Source organism: Brassica rapa, chromosome A08 (assembly GCF_000309985.2).
Source record: "Brassica rapa cultivar Chiifu-401-42 chromosome A08, CAAS_Brap_v3.01, whole genome shotgun sequence".
Lineage (NCBI taxonomy): Eukaryota > Viridiplantae > Streptophyta > Magnoliopsida > Brassicales > Brassicaceae > Brassica > Brassica rapa.
This window is the reverse complement of record NC_024802.2, coordinates 15,854,604-15,871,526: the sequence shown is the minus strand read 5'-3', so window position 1 is coordinate 15,871,526 and position 16,923 is coordinate 15,854,604. Positions and strand designations below refer to the sequence as shown.

General features: G+C 34.1%; 4 protein-coding genes across 5 annotated transcripts; 2 read left to right on the top strand and 2 right to left on the bottom strand.

Annotated features, from left to right (window-relative positions):
• The first annotated feature begins 544 nt into the window (after positions 1 to 544).
• Positions 545 to 2,861, top strand: LOC103834953 (ankyrin repeat domain-containing protein 2A). The gene is made up of 9 exons (XM_009111043.3): positions 545 to 665; positions 752 to 811; positions 898 to 1,031; positions 1,110 to 1,337; positions 1,426 to 1,574; positions 1,672 to 1,840; positions 1,967 to 2,059; positions 2,308 to 2,447; positions 2,545 to 2,861. Exons 2-9 carry the CDS (start codon positions 775 to 777, stop codon positions 2,642 to 2,644), a joined length of 1,050 nt encoding a protein of 349 aa, XP_009109291.1. The 5' UTR covers positions 545 to 665; positions 752 to 774; the 3' UTR covers positions 2,645 to 2,861.
• A 182-nt stretch (positions 2,862 to 3,043) lies between these two features.
• On the top strand, positions 3,044 to 5,651 carry LOC103834952 (thioredoxin reductase 1, mitochondrial). Its single transcript, XM_009111042.3, has 3 exons — positions 3,044 to 3,412; positions 3,865 to 4,599; positions 5,085 to 5,651. Exons 1-3 carry the CDS (start codon positions 3,094 to 3,096, stop codon positions 5,153 to 5,155), a joined length of 1,125 nt encoding a protein of 374 aa, XP_009109290.1. The 5' UTR covers positions 3,044 to 3,093; the 3' UTR covers positions 5,156 to 5,651.
• A 5,359-nt stretch (positions 5,652 to 11,010) lies between these two features.
• Positions 11,011 to 12,059, bottom strand: LOC103834951 (probable E3 ubiquitin-protein ligase ATL45). Its single transcript, XM_009111041.3, has one exon. It carries the CDS (start codon positions 11,986 to 11,988, stop codon positions 11,197 to 11,199), a length of 792 nt encoding a protein of 263 aa, XP_009109289.2. The 5' UTR covers positions 11,989 to 12,059; the 3' UTR covers positions 11,011 to 11,196.
• LOC103835536 (WUSCHEL-related homeobox 13) lies at positions 11,027 to 16,664 on the bottom strand. Of its 2 annotated transcripts, none has more exons than XM_009111719.3 (3): positions 16,035 to 16,664; positions 15,379 to 15,861; positions 11,027 to 15,276 (listed from the first exon to the last, which is right to left on the bottom strand). In XM_009111719.3, the coding sequence occupies exons 1-3, from the start codon at positions 16,192 to 16,194 to the stop codon at positions 15,209 to 15,211; spliced, it is 711 nt and encodes a 236-aa protein (XP_009109967.1). In that variant the 5' UTR covers positions 16,195 to 16,664; the 3' UTR covers positions 11,027 to 15,208. The 2 variants fall into 2 exon arrangements, with proteins under 2 accessions (XP_009109967.1, XP_033133111.1); XM_033277220.1 differs by having other exon boundaries at positions 15,379 to 15,858.
• Between the last annotated feature and the right edge of the window lie 259 nt (positions 16,665 to 16,923).

Genomic DNA, 16,923 nt, shown 5'->3' with positions numbered 1-16,923 from the left:
CAATTCGAAAGTTTATAACAATCATGATCGGTTCTGGACCATGCTAAATGAAACATTTGTCATAAATTTCTTTTTTCTTTTTTGAAAAAAACTACACAAACATAGGTTTCCAAAAAAAAAGTTTTATGCCCCAAAATTAACAAAAAAAAAAGAAAATTTACATAGACAAAGCCGGCTCCCAAAATCTCAGGACGAGTAGTATCTCCCAAAATCTCAGGACGAGTAGTAATGTACATTACTTCCAAAAGTTTTAGAGGCCATCACCTGTTTCATTAAGACTGTGTCTAGAACCAGTCGAGGATGGAGAATTGACTCAGCAGAGGAACCTGGCAAGTGACACGAGTTTGTCCATTAACTGATAGTCTGATCTTAACGGATCATAAATCCTGACGTAGCTCAAGCTCCCACACTACAAGTCAGCTCATTAATTCTGGTTTATATTGGTTTAGTTCCTTTTGTTCGGTTGGTTATGAAGAAGGCTGGGCCTAAATATCGTAGATACTTGGGCCTACACTAATAAAAAACGCGTCTTAGCATTATGTTCAAACTTGAAATAAACAAAATATCTTTATCGAAATAGAAAAAAATAAAAATAGATTTTATCTGTTGTTTTGGTCTCGTCTTTGCCACCACAACGCTGTCACTCATCGTATCTCTTTTGATTGGTCTCGCCTCCGTCTCTTCATCGTCTTTCTACGATTATTGCATGCTTGTTGTTTCTGACTCTATCGTGTTTTTCTTCTTCTTATAGGGTTTAAGTTTTACTTTATCTAAATGTCTTCCAATCCAGACAAGAACCTGTCTCCTTCAGGTAACATTTTGCTGTCACAATCTGATCTGGTGCTGTTTTATGTTGTATTGAATCGTTTCTGACTTTGGAACTTGGATTCACTGTAGATGATAAACCGGAATCAGAGCAGAAGAGTACTAAACCGGAATCAACAGCCTCAGGGAGTTCACCTTCATCAGCTAACCCTCCTCCCATGAATTTAAATGCTTTTGATTTCTCTAATATGGCTGGTATCCTCAACGTAAGTGTTGCACTTTCTTGTCCTGAAGTTATCTTCTTTGGAGCTTTCTACTGATGGGGTTTTTTTTGTTTGTTTCAGGATCCAAGCATCAGAGAATTGGCTGAGCAGATTGCTAAAGATCCTGCTTTTAACCAGTTAGCTGAGCAGCTTCAGAGATCTATCCCAAACGCAGCTCAAGGAGGAGGAGCAGGAGGTGGTGGTTTCCCTAACATTGATCCACAACAGTATGTTAGCACCATGCAGCAGGTTATGCATAACCCTGAGTTTCAGACTATGGCTGAGCGTCTTGGTAAAGCTTTAGTGCAGGTGAAACAAAAATATTAGGACAAAATAATGTTCTGTTTTTATTTCTTTCCGGTACTTTGGTTATATTGAAGCATGGCTTTGCCTTCAGGATCCACAAATGTCTCCTTTTCTGGAGGCTTTCTCAAACGCTGAAACAGCGGAGCATTTGACTGAGCGTATGGCGCGGATGAAAGAAGATCCAGAGTTGAAACCTATACTTGATGAGATTGATGCTGGTGGTCCTTCTGCCATGATGAAGTCAGTGACATACAATCTTTTCTTTTTTCTAAATGTTTTTTTGTAGAATTTGTTTTTGCTTATGGAGGAATGAATTTTTTTTATATGGTATTGTTAGGTATTGGAATGATAAAGATGTGCTGAAAAAGCTTAGTGAAGCAATGGGTATGCCTATTGCTGGCTTGCCTGACCAGGCTGCTTCAGCTGAAGCCGAGGTAGCGGAAGAAGAAGGGGAAGAAGAAGAAGAGTCTATTGTTCATCAAACTGCTAGTCGTGGAGATGTTGAGGTTAGAGACTGCTTCTTACTTTCTTAAAGGCTCACATGCTTGCTTGACCATTTGGGATTTTATCATTTATGTGTTGCTTAAAGACTATTATTGCACATTCAAGATTTGTCTTGTTGATTGAATTAGGGTTTGAAAAATGCTTTGGCATCTGGTGGGAACAAAGATGAAGAAGATTCTGAGGGAAGGACTGCATTGCATTTTGCTTGTGGCTACGGCGAGGTATGCAACTCTCCTCTTTATCAATCTAGGCCAATTTAATATTCGGATTTTTAGTAGTTCTCTTGAAGTTAAGTATCTTTATCACCATTAACTTGGTAGACAAGTAACCAGTTTACTACACTTAGGAGTTTTCATGACACATTACTTGTAGCATGATTAATATCTAGTCAAAGAACAATGATATTAGAAATATAATTAGCTAATGGATTATATTGAGATTGACCCCATTGATCTCTTTCCGCCTGCAGTTGAAATGTGCTCAAGTTCTTATAGATGCTGGAGCAAGTGTTAACGCCGTTGACAAAAACAAGAACACACCTCTGCATTACGCTGCTGGTTACGGGAGGAAAGAGTGTGTAAGCCTTCTCCTTGAGAATGGTGCTGCAGTGTAAGTCTCACAACACAACACATATAGAGAAACGACTCCATTGAAACACTTTATCACGACCTAAGTTGTATATACACTTTGTGTGTGTGGTTCGCAGGACTCTGCAAAACCTAGATGAGAAGACACCCATTGATGTGGCCAAGCTCAACAACCAGCTCGAGGTGGTGAAGCTTCTCGAGAAGGATGCTTTCCTTTGAGCGTGGACGCTTTCATATTGCCTTTGAGGGATCTGTATTGTGTTGTGTCTCTTGAACCACCAATTTCACAGACCTCTATAGACCTTTTTTTTTCTTATTTAATTGTGTTTTTTTAGTTACTACTCTCTCTCCTTCTAAACTTTGTCTTTTTAATGGTGTCTTTGATTTCATCAAAAGTCAATAAAGAATGAAAGAGCAATCAACTTTTAACCAAACATATTTGTTTTGTTTTTGCGTTAAAATTTCAAGAATAATTTTGGTTTATTAAGACCAAACTACTTCATACCAAAGTGATTCTATTCTTTTGTGTACTGTTGTCTGAAATTCCTTATGTCGGAACCTTTTCATATTTATTTATACACAAGCTTCAAAATCAAATACTATAATAGTTTATTAAAAAATACATCCGAAAGTCTTGTCTCTTGTTCTCTGATACGTATACGTTCGCAATGAACTGCATGCATCGTTCGCGGTTTTTAATAAAGTCTTTGTTAAGCAGAGCAAGAACCATTGCACGTCTTGGATCCAGTACTCTCTCTCAGCCGCAACCACCGTCTCTCTCCTCCACCGTCATGAGTAGACTTGAAACTCATAACACAAAGCTCTGCATCGTCGGTAGTGGTCCGGCGGCTCACACGGCGGCTATTTACGCAGCTAGAGCTGAACTTAAGCCTCTTCTCTTCGAAGGATGGATGGCTAACGACATAGCTCCCGGTGGTCAACTAACAACCACCACCGACGTCGAGAACTTCCCTGGCTTTCCACAAGGTATATCCTGAGCATATGACCGGTCCTGATTATAGACAGTAAAATATTGACCTATAATTTTCAAAATTTTAGAAAAAATTCACATACATATCTCCAAATTTCTATTAAAAAGTTTATATATTTTTTTACTAAATTGATTATTGCTCACAAAATCTCATTAAATAAAACAAGTTCAACCAATTAAAAATACAGTGTTTATCAAATGATATTAATTGTTTTCTAAAATAGTGAAACCATCAATTTTTTTTTTTTTTGAAACCATCAATTATTTTGTAACAAACAAAAATTAAGCGCCACTTATATTGAAATGCATGGAATAAATATTGTATGAATTAAACATATTTGATTTTATTTTTATATATGTTTTTTCAATTAGTGTTAATTTGTAAACATAATTCATATTTTTTTAATAAAATGTAAAAAAATAGCTAATTGTTCTTAATTTTTTGAAGGTATTCTCGGTGCAGAGCTCACGGACAAGTTCCGGAAGCAGTCGGAGAGGTTCGGTACGACTATTTTCACGGAGACGGTGACTAAAGTCGACTTCACGTCGAAGCCGTTTAAGCTGTTCACAGAGTCTAGAGCCGTTCTCGCAGACGCTGTGATTCTTGCTACGGGAGCTGTGGCTAAGCGACTTAGCTTCCCTGGCTCTGGTGAAGGATCGGGAGGTTTCTGGAACCGTGGAATCTCGGCTTGTGCTGTCTGCGACGGAGCTGCTCCTATATTCCGTGACAAACCTCTTGCGGTTATCGGCGGAGGCGACTCGGCGATGGAAGAGGCGAACTTCCTTACCAAGTATGGTTCCAAGGTGTATATAATCCATAGGAGAGACGCTTTTAGAGCCTCTAAGATTATGCAGCAGAGAGCTCTGGCTAATCCTAAGATCAACGTGATTTGGAACTCGACGGTTGTGGAGGCTTATGGGGAAGGGGAGGGAGGGGTTCTTGGAGGAGTGAAGGTGAAGAATGTGGTTACTGGAGAGGTTTTGGATTTGAAGGTTTCTGGATTGTTCTTTGCTATTGGTCATGAGCCAGCAACGAAGTTTCTTGATGGTACGGTTAAGCTTGATTCAGATGGTTATGTGGTGACGAAGCTTGGTTCTACACAGACTAGCGTTGTCGGAGTTTTTGCCGCCGGGGATGTCCAGGACAAGAAGTACAGGCAGGCGGTAACAGCTGCGGGAACGGGTTAGTTCTCTACTTTTCCATTGTTTTGTAATGTTAGAGTTGTGTTTCTATAAGAACGGTTGTAACAAATGTCGTTAGCTCTTAGAAATGGATCAAAATGTTGTTTGAGACGAAACTAATATTATATGCTGTGGGCTCGTATCTATGAAATTACATGTTTTGGTTTAGAACCTCCTGGTAACTGTTTTAAAATGCTTAGGTATTGAATTTGTGTCTCTGTAACCTTGTGGCTTCCATTGCAAGGAATAAACTTGTGTTCTTGAACTTAATATTTTTATATCATCTAGTTCAATTAAAAATTGATGCAAGCTAAGGTTTTGTGTTTGGAGTTAGTCTTATCTGAGTGTGTTGTGTTGCATTGCTTAGTAGTTAGTAAAGAATTTTAATTACATTCTTTGTTCAAAAACAAAAAGTTACATTCTCTCTTTGTTTAGCTATATGTAGAAAATTAATTTTCATCACAAGTTATTTGATTGGTTGTGTAGGATGCATGGCAGCTTTGGATGCGGAGCATTACTTACAGGAGATTGAATCTCAGCAAGGCAAGAGTGACTAAAAAATACTCACATCAAGCCTTGGTCATAGAGCTAACTATTGATCCATCATTCTGCTAGACATGGACAAGAACGATATTTGATCTTTACTCTTTAGCATAATAGTTCACAGACATTGATTTGCTTACTTCTTAATACTGCAGTTTGAGTTGAGTACGGATATTCTTCAAAGCTGTAGCTCTAATGGTAAACTAGCTACGAATAAATTCCTTAAGATATGAGTCGCAGATGATGACTTTACATTCACAAATTCAGTAAATGATTTGTTTAAACTAATTAAAATATTATTGTTCGTCTTATAATAACTAGGCAAAGAGCCCGTGCGATATCGCACGGGAACTCATTTTATAAAGAATATATTATAATCTATAATTTATAATTTTATATGCCTGATAAAAAAATTAAATCATATAAATAATTAAATTTAGTTTTGATGATTAAAATATGATTTACAAAGTATTCAAATATATATATATATATATATTTTATAAACCTTTATGTTCCCTTTAATTTTTTATCAAAACACATATTGTATACAATTGTGTCTTCATCCTTTTTAAGTTTTTTCATACATTTTTTCACATGATAGTTATCTTCAACCACTTTTTGAACAAAATGCAATTTTTTTTGCATGATATATAATTTTTTTTCCTATTTAAAACATAATATTAAAATTATTAGTTTATAATTTTAAACAATTATAATTTATATGTTGGTAATTGTTATTTTGTATATTTATCTACCTGCTTCATTTATTGAAAATGAATATTCAGAAAATTTAATATTGTAATAAATATATGTTGATTTACGTTAATATGACCCGTGTCATTTATAATATTTTTTTTAATTTTTGGGAGAGTTATTATAAAATACCAATACTTATTATATAAACTAACACATTACTTAAATAAAACCAATATTTTTTAAAGTAATCCCACTTTGAGATGAAAAGACACCTTGTTTAGATGAAAAGTTGCAACTTTGACATTATTTTTTTCACCATTTTATTATTAGTAGATTAGTGAAAATTTGATTTGAAAAATGCATGGGAGAGACTATTTATAAATTTTTTTAAGCTTATTTGAATAGTCACAACCCTTCAATATGAGTAGTCACATTCTTCTAATACTCACAACTTCTCACTTTTTAAAAGATACTAGTGAATAGTCACAACTTTTAGACTATTTTTAGAAGGACACAACCTTACAACATATAACTTTTAGAAAAGACACAACCCTCTACACATATTTTTCAAAAGACACAACCTTTCAACATAATTGAAATTCACAACCTTAGGAATTAATTAGAAAAGACACAACCTTACAACATAGAACTTTTAGAAAAGACACAACCCTTTACACTACTTTTTCAAAAGACACAACCTTTCAACATAAGTGGATTCACAACCTTAAAAAATAATTGGAAAAGACACAACCTTCCAACATAGAACTTTTAGAAAAGACACAACCCTTTACACTTCTTTTTCAAAAGACACAACCTTTCAACATAAGTGGACTCACAACCTTTAGAATTAATTGGAAAAGACACAACCTTCCAACATAGAACTTTTAGAAAAGACACAACCCTTTACACTTCTTTTTTAAAAGACACAACATTTTAACATAAGTGGAGTCACAACCTTTGGAATTAATTGGGATTGCTTGTATACAATTGTGTCTTCATCCTTTTTAAGTTTTTTCATATATTTTTTCACATGATAGTTATCTTCAACCACTTTTTGAACAAAATGCAATTTTTTTTTGCATGATATATAATTTCTTTTCCTATTTAAAACATAATATTAAAATTATTAGTTTATAATTTTAAACAATTATAATTTATATGTTGGTAATTGTTATTTTGTATATTTATCTACCTGTTTTATTTATTGAAAATGAATATTCAGAAAATTTAATATTGTAATAAATATATGTTGATTTACGTTAATATGACCCGTGTCATTTATAATATTTTTTTTAATTTTTGAGAGAGTTATTATAAAATACCAATACTTATTATATAAACTAACATATTACTTAAATAAAACCAATATTTTTAAAGTAATCCCACTTTGAGATGAAAAGACACCTTGTTTAGATGAAAAGTTGCAACTTTGACATTATTTTTTTCACCATTTTATTATTAGTAGATTAGTGAAAATTTGATTTGAAAAATGAATGGGAGAGACTATTTATAGATTTTTTAAAGCTTATTTGAATAGTCACAACCCTTCAATATGAGTAGTCACATTCTTCTAATACTCACAACTTCTCCCTTTTTAAAAGATACTAGTGAATAGTCACAACTTTTAGACTATTTTTAGAAGGACACAACCTTACAACATATAACTTTTAGAAAAGACACAACCCTCTACACATATTTTTCAAAAGACACAACCTTTCAACATAATTGAAATTCACAACCTTAGGAATTAATTAGAAAAGACACAACCTTACAACATAGAACTTAGAAAAGACACAACCCTTTACACTATTTTTTCAAAAGACACAACCTTTCAACATAAGTGGATTCACAACCTTAAAAAATTAATTAGAAAAGACACAACCTTCCAACATAGAACTTTTAGAAAAGACACAACTATTTACACTTATTTTTCAAAAGACACAACCTTTCAACATAAGTGGACTCACAACCTTTAGAATTAATTGGAAAAGACACAACCTTCCAACATAGAACTTTTAGAAAAGACACAACCCTTTACACTTATTTTTCAAAAGACACAACCTTTCAACATAAGTGGACTCACAACCTTTGGAATTAATTGGGATTGCTATTATTAGTAGATAAATATAAAGATGTGTTTCTAGAGATGGTTAATGTACACATAGCTTAACTGTAAGACTTAACTAACTATACCAGAAAACTCTAAATGTTCACAAGTCTCTGAAATGAAATTAACTCCACTCGGTGACGTTAAAATAAAGTCTCTGAAACCTCTTGTTTAGGATGCAAGCTTCCGACAACATGCCAAACGTGATATTATAATCTCTCAGTAAAAGCAGTCCTACTGCGTACGTCGAGGTTAGAGTGTCTAATTTGTTCAGCTTAAAAGATCTAAATTTAATGTGCTTTCTTTAATGAAGCTTGTGTGTATTCTCCAATACATTACAAGAGATTTGCCATGATGAGGCTGGTAAAAAGTTAAGATGGAATAGTAAATTAAAAGGGACATGTATAATGTGAACACTGAAAATAAGTAGGAAAAAGGCTAGGAAAAATTAAGGCATTTGAGAGATGAAGTAAATCTTTGAACTATATATCACTTTATTGACTATAACAAAAGATAGTTAGGAGGAAGTACATTATATATAATTTATTTTCCAATGTACTTTAAACCTCGGACCATCCCCTTTATCTGAACTTTATTTTATTCTTCTTAGTTTATTAGTTGATTGGATGTATATATTCGTGAAATCATCTTCATCTAAGAAGAAAATATTCGTGAAAGCAAACCTCCACTTTACGCTAGACACATTATACGCTAAAAACTAAATGACCATCAAAGAAAGTGAAAAATCAAACTTAGAAATATTTTTTTTGTTTTTTTTTGGAGAGAGGGGGGTGGGGGGTGTTTTAATTTTACTCTCAATTTGATATCACTTTTCAAATTTACCATTAAATGATAATTATTTTTATACATACTTTAAATTTGTGATAAAAATATTAAATTAATTTTCCTAGATCATTTATAAAAAGGTTAAGAATAATTTATAAAAAATTTATAAAAGTTTCTCAAACCCACCCCTTAAATACTAAACATTAAAAAATAATCGCTAAAACCTAAATCCAAATGTTAAGGTCTTTTTAATTAAGCATATTTTAAAAACTGGTAACTAACTTAAGATATTTTACGCAAGTTCTCAAATACTTTTTAGTACTTTAAACTATAAAATATTTCTTTGAGAATATTTATCAAAGAAAGTTGAAAATAAGTTCTGTCTTAGACAAGAAAATACAGAAAAAAGTCGGATAACATTGAGCTATTTGTAGAAGAAAAAGAACATTAAAAAGCGAAGTTGAATGATGAAAAGTGTTATAGTTTGGAGAAAATGAAAGAAAAGAGATAAGGCATAAGATTCCATTAAGTGAAACTGAAAGGTTGGATAACATTGGAGCTTGTCATGCGTTTCTAGTGTCTATAAGTTGGGTGGTACGTTTATCGTTTCGTTTCAAATATTCTTCCTCTTTCTCCACCTTTTCCCATTTATCACTTTAGTTTTATTCCCACATATTTATCGTCTGCATCTAGGCTAAACACAAGTACAAGATAAAAATACAAAAATGAATGAAGGGACGTGGAACTTATAATCCACAAATACAAACTAATTAGTCTGTATGTTTTAACTTAGATATTGCCCACAGAAGTCACCATTTAAAAAAAAACTGCGAATATAACTATCTCACGAATCTATAAGTATCGTCGAATTACTATGATGGTGAATGGGACGTTGTGTCATGTGTGTACCGTCAACTTTATGTTTGTTCCATATGGAGTATTTTCAGATATTTGAGAAATTTTGTTAAATCAATAAATGCTTGTTGCATTAATTTATCCTCATCAACTTGCAATCTTGCGATACCAAAAAATTTCTATAAACCCGTCAATAATAAGTTCGTCAATCCATAAAAGGAAAAGCTTGAACTGCTATAATGCTGAAAGAACCTAACAAATTAATTGCAACTAATTTATGTTTTTTGTCAACTTCCTAATTTATGTTTTATGTTGATATTTTGGAGATATTTTGGAGATATTTTGTTAGATATTTTGAGAAAACATTGTTAGGTATGAACAATTCTGTGGGATTGTATGATGAAGTTTATTTCACTTTGAAAATAAATAACAAAATACATTTGTGACATGTTATCTAATCAATTTGTATAATTTTTCTATACTTCTTTCACGTTATAGAATCAAATACCATAAGTCTGTAACTTCGTATATTTATGGTCACTGAAAGAAAACCAACTTGTAAATTTCTCTGCTCGTCTGAATTGACCCATAGTGAGTCATCCTTATTTGGGGGCAAAGGAGAGGAGACCATACATCTTTCTTTGACTTTTGACTAAAATGTTGAAGATTTTTACATTTACCACTTTTTTTTTAATTTGCATATTCTTCGTGACTATTTAAGAGTGTGATTAATGTTTGGTACTTTTAGCGAGAATTATTCAGTTGAAAATATGATTGCTTTCATTTCCACTAAAACTGTATCATTAAAGTAAAAAAGCATTTTACTTATTTTACTCTAATTACTGTACATTCAAAGATAAAATCATTTATTTTGCTCCTTACAGTTTGGGTAGAACCGTAGAGGAAAATTGTTGAGCTGGTTTCCCTTTTCTTACTTTACAACTTTTTACTCTCATTTCTTTTACTTTTTGTTACTCTAGGTGCAGCTATAAGTAGTAAGTACCAATCACACCCCAAATATTACAGTCAGTAAGTATACTGTCTACACACTAAATTTTGCTCACACTAGATTGGACTTACAGTTTTGCTAACCATCAAACAAAATAATACTTGTGCCCTTACTTTTTCATAAAGGAAATAACTTTGTTAACAAAAATTAATTTGTAGTTTAAGCCATTTGTCGGAAAAAGATAAACGACCAATCACTTGCTAGATACTTTGCAAAACATTACACGGAAATTAAGGAAATAGTACATACTGTCCAGTTCCAAATAATCTTTTGAGTCTTTATTCTTTTTTGGGTTCTGTGCTCACACGGATTCACATGACCAACTCTTTTGTCAGTGCTCATGTTGTCTAAATCAATTAAATCATGGAGTATATTTTTAAACTAATCTTATGCAAATTGTGAGTTTCTGGGAAAGAAATTAACATGTCGTACTTGTAAACACGCATCGGACTGATTCAGATTCAGAACAGTGTTACAGTCTTACAGAGGATAAAAATCGAAGTAACTAAAAGACCCCTAGTTAATTAATACTTATACTTTTCTTAATTATTGCCGATAATTTTTCACAAATTTGTAAAATAGAGAAAGTAAAAAAGAACGTTTTAAGGAAGAAAAGAAGGAATATTGGCGGAACTGAACTGTGAAGGATGTTGATGACGAGGAGGCTGATCTTTGCCATGAGTCTCCGCCGTGGAATCGTGGTGGCCACACCGATCACACTTCACCGGAACCAAAATTCTACGACAAGAAGGACACGACGACCGAGAAGTCAACCACTTATCTATGCACGCCACGTGGAAGGCGTGTCTGCATAAGGGTAATATCCTGATCTCTTCTCCGTCTGAAAACTCCATTAAGCATATGGCGCACTCGGAGGTTGATTCTCCCTCTCCGGAGGAGGAGCTCGGCGAGTCTGCGGCGGTGAAGGTTGACTTAGGGAGGGACTGAAGCGCTTTTTTCTTGAGACCTTTGTTCGGCGGCGGAGATTCTCCTACGGCGGAGGAGTTAACGCCGGCCAGACGGCGGATCCAGGCGCATCGAGCTACGGCGGCTAAGCCGGCTACGCATATGAGAGCGCAGAGAAGAGCTGAGAGTATCACAATCATGTCGGTTTCGGCGGCTAGTATTTCTTCCGGCGGTGGCGGCGCCGACTCAGTTCCAAGGAATCTAGAGGAGCGTGTCATGTTGTTTGAGTTGGAGTGTTTGGAGAGAAAGATGAAACGTGAAAGTGGTGAAGATAAAGAGGAAGAAAGAATCTGTTGTTGTTTAGAGAGGAAGAAAGAATCTGATCCAATTAGTAATAATAGACGCACACATACACATCTATACTTATATACATATATGCCTAATTTGCAGATAATTAAATAGTATAAATAGATAATTGTTAAATCCATGTCATATCGATAGAAAAGTTGTATGAAAAGGAAAAAGTAGTTTTACAACTTCTACAAAAGAATTGAAAAAGGAGACTGAAGTATCCATAAAGCTGAACATATTTGCATCTTTACTAAGAGTAAAAGATTGATTTATCCAGCTTGGATGTTTTAAAATCTTTTTTAATTTGTATAAGGTAATTGTAGTATATTATTTTAACTTTGAATATTTAGGTGTGTTTTTTCATCTGGAGGTTTTTATTGACTGTATTGTTGGATAAAAAAACAAAACTAATTCATGGTTATCAGAAAGTACACTATTTTTACAAAATGATAAATAGTTATTAGAATCTCTAATAAAAGTTACATGATGACCAAAAATATCTAAAACATCCTATGTAAGTAACATGAGATCTTAGAAAGTTAGGAACATGTGTCAACATAAATACGGTGGTTCCAATTAACAATTACTATCAAATAAAATTCATTTTAGATATTAATAGATTTGGAAATATCGTAATCGTGTACCAAATCATCCCCATAATTATAAATAAGAATCAAATTGCGATTTGCCGTATACTATTAAGAAACCAAGCAGAGAAAAGATAGGTGTGGGCACTCTTTATAGGTCTAGTTTGACGAACTCATCATGAAAAGGTATAAGTTACTTTTTTACCTAAACCTACTTCGACTAGACTCTTTATTCACTTATTCTCTATTTTCAATTCACTTCTTCTCTTTGGCATCGAGAAGAATACCAAAAGATATGAATACGTGTTTGACCAAGATGGATTGGAACTTACGAGACTAATAACAAGTTTCAAATGAATTGTACACTTGCAATGGAATAACCCTTGGTGTGTGAATACGTGTGATGTGAGTCTTAACGTCTTTTATTGAACCACTAAAACTGAAAAAAAAGCAAACCGAGTTAATAAACCAATGATTAAAATAAGCATACACTCACACACAGGAACAAAAAGAAAACAAACAATAATGGAGGAGGCTGGAAGCATTAACTATAACATTTTAAAAGGGAAAACAAGAAATAATGGAAAAATGTCAATTATATTGAAGATATGAGCATCAATGAATTGATCCATATTTTCTGATAATGCCTATTTTTTTTAAAGCTGGATAATGATGATATTACAAACTATAAAAAATATTATTAGGTGTTCAAAAAAATAAATATATATTATTAATTTTATAATCGACAATTTCACCAGTATTTTTTGAGAATTAATGTCTGGCTACACCACCTAAGCGTCCTATAAAAATTTTGCTTGACGATATTTTTTACACCATACTGAAAATCTTTTGTAAACATTTTCTTCATTAATTTGCTTATTCATATTTTTTAATTTCAAAATCTATACATTCTTAGAAACATTAATGAACTTTTAACTAGAAGAAATTTATCATTATTTGTTGTTTGTTTTACACATGTAGAAATGCTAAAGATGTTGTCCTTTGTTTTGTTTAAAGTACGTGTTTCTATAAGTAAACATGTATCCTTTTGTGTATGGACAAGGATCAATACAACACGAGTAGATTGATCTTACATATAAAATGATAAAAGTCCATGCAGTTACAGCTAAACCAAGATATAACTCAATGCATATATCAAATATAAAAAAAATGATAAGAGGAATCGGGTGAATGGTCCTTTTGGACTCTGTTGAAGTACCAATGGCTGACAAAACATAAATGCCCATAAAACGCAGTTTGAGACTTCAAAGAGTTGAGTTGAAAAGAAAAGAAAAAGACTTCAAAGAGTTGAACATGCAAAGCCATAAACGAGTCAAAGTCATGACCTCATGCTTGTTACGTGTACTATATGTGCCCATGTTCGTAACGCAAGCTTCATGTCATTGTCGGCGCGCAAACTTGTGCTGACTTTTGAGTCGTGAAACGTTAGTGTCAATATAAATACATGGCGTCACATAACGATCGATGCAACTGCCATGCCGTTATTATAGAATAGATGGAGTATGGGTTTTCTTTTTCCATTAGTGAGCCCAAGTAATAGCCCAAATTTAAAAGCTTTCACCATCTTATTGCTACTGTTTCATTGAGCTCCAAAGTTCAAACCTCAAAGCTTTGCAGTCATCATTAGGAATAACGTAGAGATTGTATCTGTAGATGAAAGTGGAAACCAAGATTCGGTTTGCTTGTTTCAATGAGCTCTAAAGCCTATTTTGATCGTTGGAAGAACTTGTGAAATGTGTGGTATTAGAACTTAGATAGCTAGAGTAAGCAAAGTAATATAAAGTTCGTTCCTTTAGCTAACCTACCAGATTCTGAGCAGATTGCTATTGGAGGAGCGATAGGTCAAAATACTATTTTGACAGACATGGGGACTTAAAGAGGATCAAGAGGTTGAAGTATTGGCCAATGGATTGGTTACTGGTTGATAAGGACAAGCTTCCAGAAGCAAAGAGTTTGCAGAGTTAGAAACGACCTACTGCTCAACATTGCTTGGAAGTTGGAACATCCATGGATGAATGTAGTAAGTACACAGGAAAATGCACGTAATGTAGAATCACAGATGAGAATCTTGCAGATCAAAGGGTGAAAGATACTCAAATATATGATGATGATGATGGCGAAGATAGAAGATTGGGTTTTGAGATGGTTTCTAGTGAAGATTGGTGGAAGGGGAGATCTAAGATGAGCCAAAGACTTACACTCAAGGAAGTGTTGGAGAAAGATGTAGGGCTTGATGATGATTTGCCTCCTTCTTACATAAAGGGTTGTGGTTTGGTTCAGAGACGTAGAGAAAAGATTAAGGCGGCTAAGTTGAGAATTGATGCGATACAACATCCTTGTGACAAAGTTAGTGGAAGTGAGTTGTGTTTGGAGCTTGAACATAGTAGGAAGAAAAGGAAGAGAGGGTCTGAAATTGATCAGGAGGATTTGGTTATAGAGACTTTGCTCTTACACAATGTGAGTGATGAAGAAATTGAGAAGGGGTATTACAAAGTTTTGCTAGGTTTGCATGTTTTCAACTAAACTAAAACTGAATCAGTTTTTCTTATTGTTATTGTTAATAGTATTATAATTAATAATATCAAAGCATGCATAAAAGCTCTAAGAGACCATTCAACATTCCATGAAAAAAGGACTATTAAAAGCCCCAGAAAATATAAAATAAAATAAAGTCTAAAACTGCTTAAGGCTGACTATGAAATCTGTTTCCTTTTAATCTCTGATAAATAGAAGTTTTCTTGACCATTAATCAGCCTGACATGTCATAATCTTCAACATGATCATAAAGGTTGTAGCTTTCAACAAGATGCTCATCCCCTGCAAACACACAAATCACAACAACTTCGTTGATTGTTCAACAGACACAACTCACAAGCTTTCTTGACCATTCATATGATGTCTTTTTTTTAAAAAACTTACTTGTGTTTGATTGGACTCCTAGCAAGTGAAGATCAGAGCTCATCTCAGGGCTCTGGAAGCAAAGATCTTCAGGCCTAGGACTAGTAGCAGTTGCTGTCCCAATGTCATTGTTATTGTTGTTTCCATCAGTTTGAACAAGAAGACTTTCTGGTCTCTTTCTCTTCTCATTCAATGTCTCAGTTTCAGTCTCTACCTCACCCTCACCATTTTTGTTGTTAGAAGAACCAACACCACAATGCTGCTTCCTCTTGGAACGAGCACGCCGGTTCTGGAACCAATTGCAGATGTTTTGTTCAGCAATCTGACCGTGTTGGCTAAGCTCTTCGGTTAGGTCTTTGATCTTTTGCTTGCTCGGTGTTCCTGTGTCTTGATCGAATAAACGCTCCAGAATCTGAAGCTGCATTGGCGTCGGAGTCCACCTCTGCCTAGCTGTCATCTTTTGACAAATACTTGTGTCTGTATATAGACCTCCCATCCTCCCTCCTGTGCTAGCACCAAAGAGACAAATGAAAAGAGAGTTGTTGAAGTACAAAGGTCAAGCAGAAACTCAAAAACCTAAGCTAAACCGGTTCCAGAGTTCCACAAGAACCTAAGCTAAACCGGTTCTTGAATTTCAGATTTAAACCGGTAACTACGCCAAGAATAAGGAAGAGAACCTGCTGCAAGATCTTGTTGAGAAGTGAGGGTTTTGTGCATCTCAACGAGACGTTCACAAATGGTGGCGTAGATAGCAATCTGTTTCCTCAGAGTTTCAAGCTGCTCGTCGGTCATCACCTTCATTGGGTTGGGTTGCTGCTGATTATCCAACTCCATCATCTCTTTTGTCAGAGTTTTCGTCTCCTCTTCACTCTCTTTTGTCTCTGTGTGAATGAAGGAAACAGAGGAAGTACTGAAGTTTTAATATTAGTGCCAAGAACAAAAACGATAAAGATATTTTAAATAAAACGGTAATATGAAACTTAAGGAAACTATCTGAATCAAATGGTTATTTAGTTTCCTAAATTAGAAGTTGATCGTTGGAGGATTTGATTCGTAGTATGTATAACAGTTAAAATGCTACTTTCCATAACTGGATATTTACAGTATTTCACTGAAATATTACATTGATGATAACCAAACATTTTGCTACAGAGATTAGGAAATGGAACCGAGTTTACAAGAAAGATAATGCGGTTTGTCACGATGGAATCGTAGCATCGGTGGCTGCGTCGTCATCTCCAAAGGAAAATAAGGTGAACAACATTGACTCTATAGCTTTATGTAACACACAAAAGAATACTACTCTTTTCTGTTGCGCTCGATTAATCTTCACCGTCCGTATATTCAACAGTGTCCAGATTAATTCTTGTAATTGTGTTAATAATCTGATTTTACTTTCTTCGTGGCTGCATGATAATTGGAGGAGCCAATTATTTAATCTTGCATCAATATTATTTTCTGCCTAATTAATTTTTAAATATTATTCTTTCACCCTTTGCATTAAAAATACTACTAATTGATGAACTCATTCCTAATTACATACTGATTTGCACATGGTGAGATAAT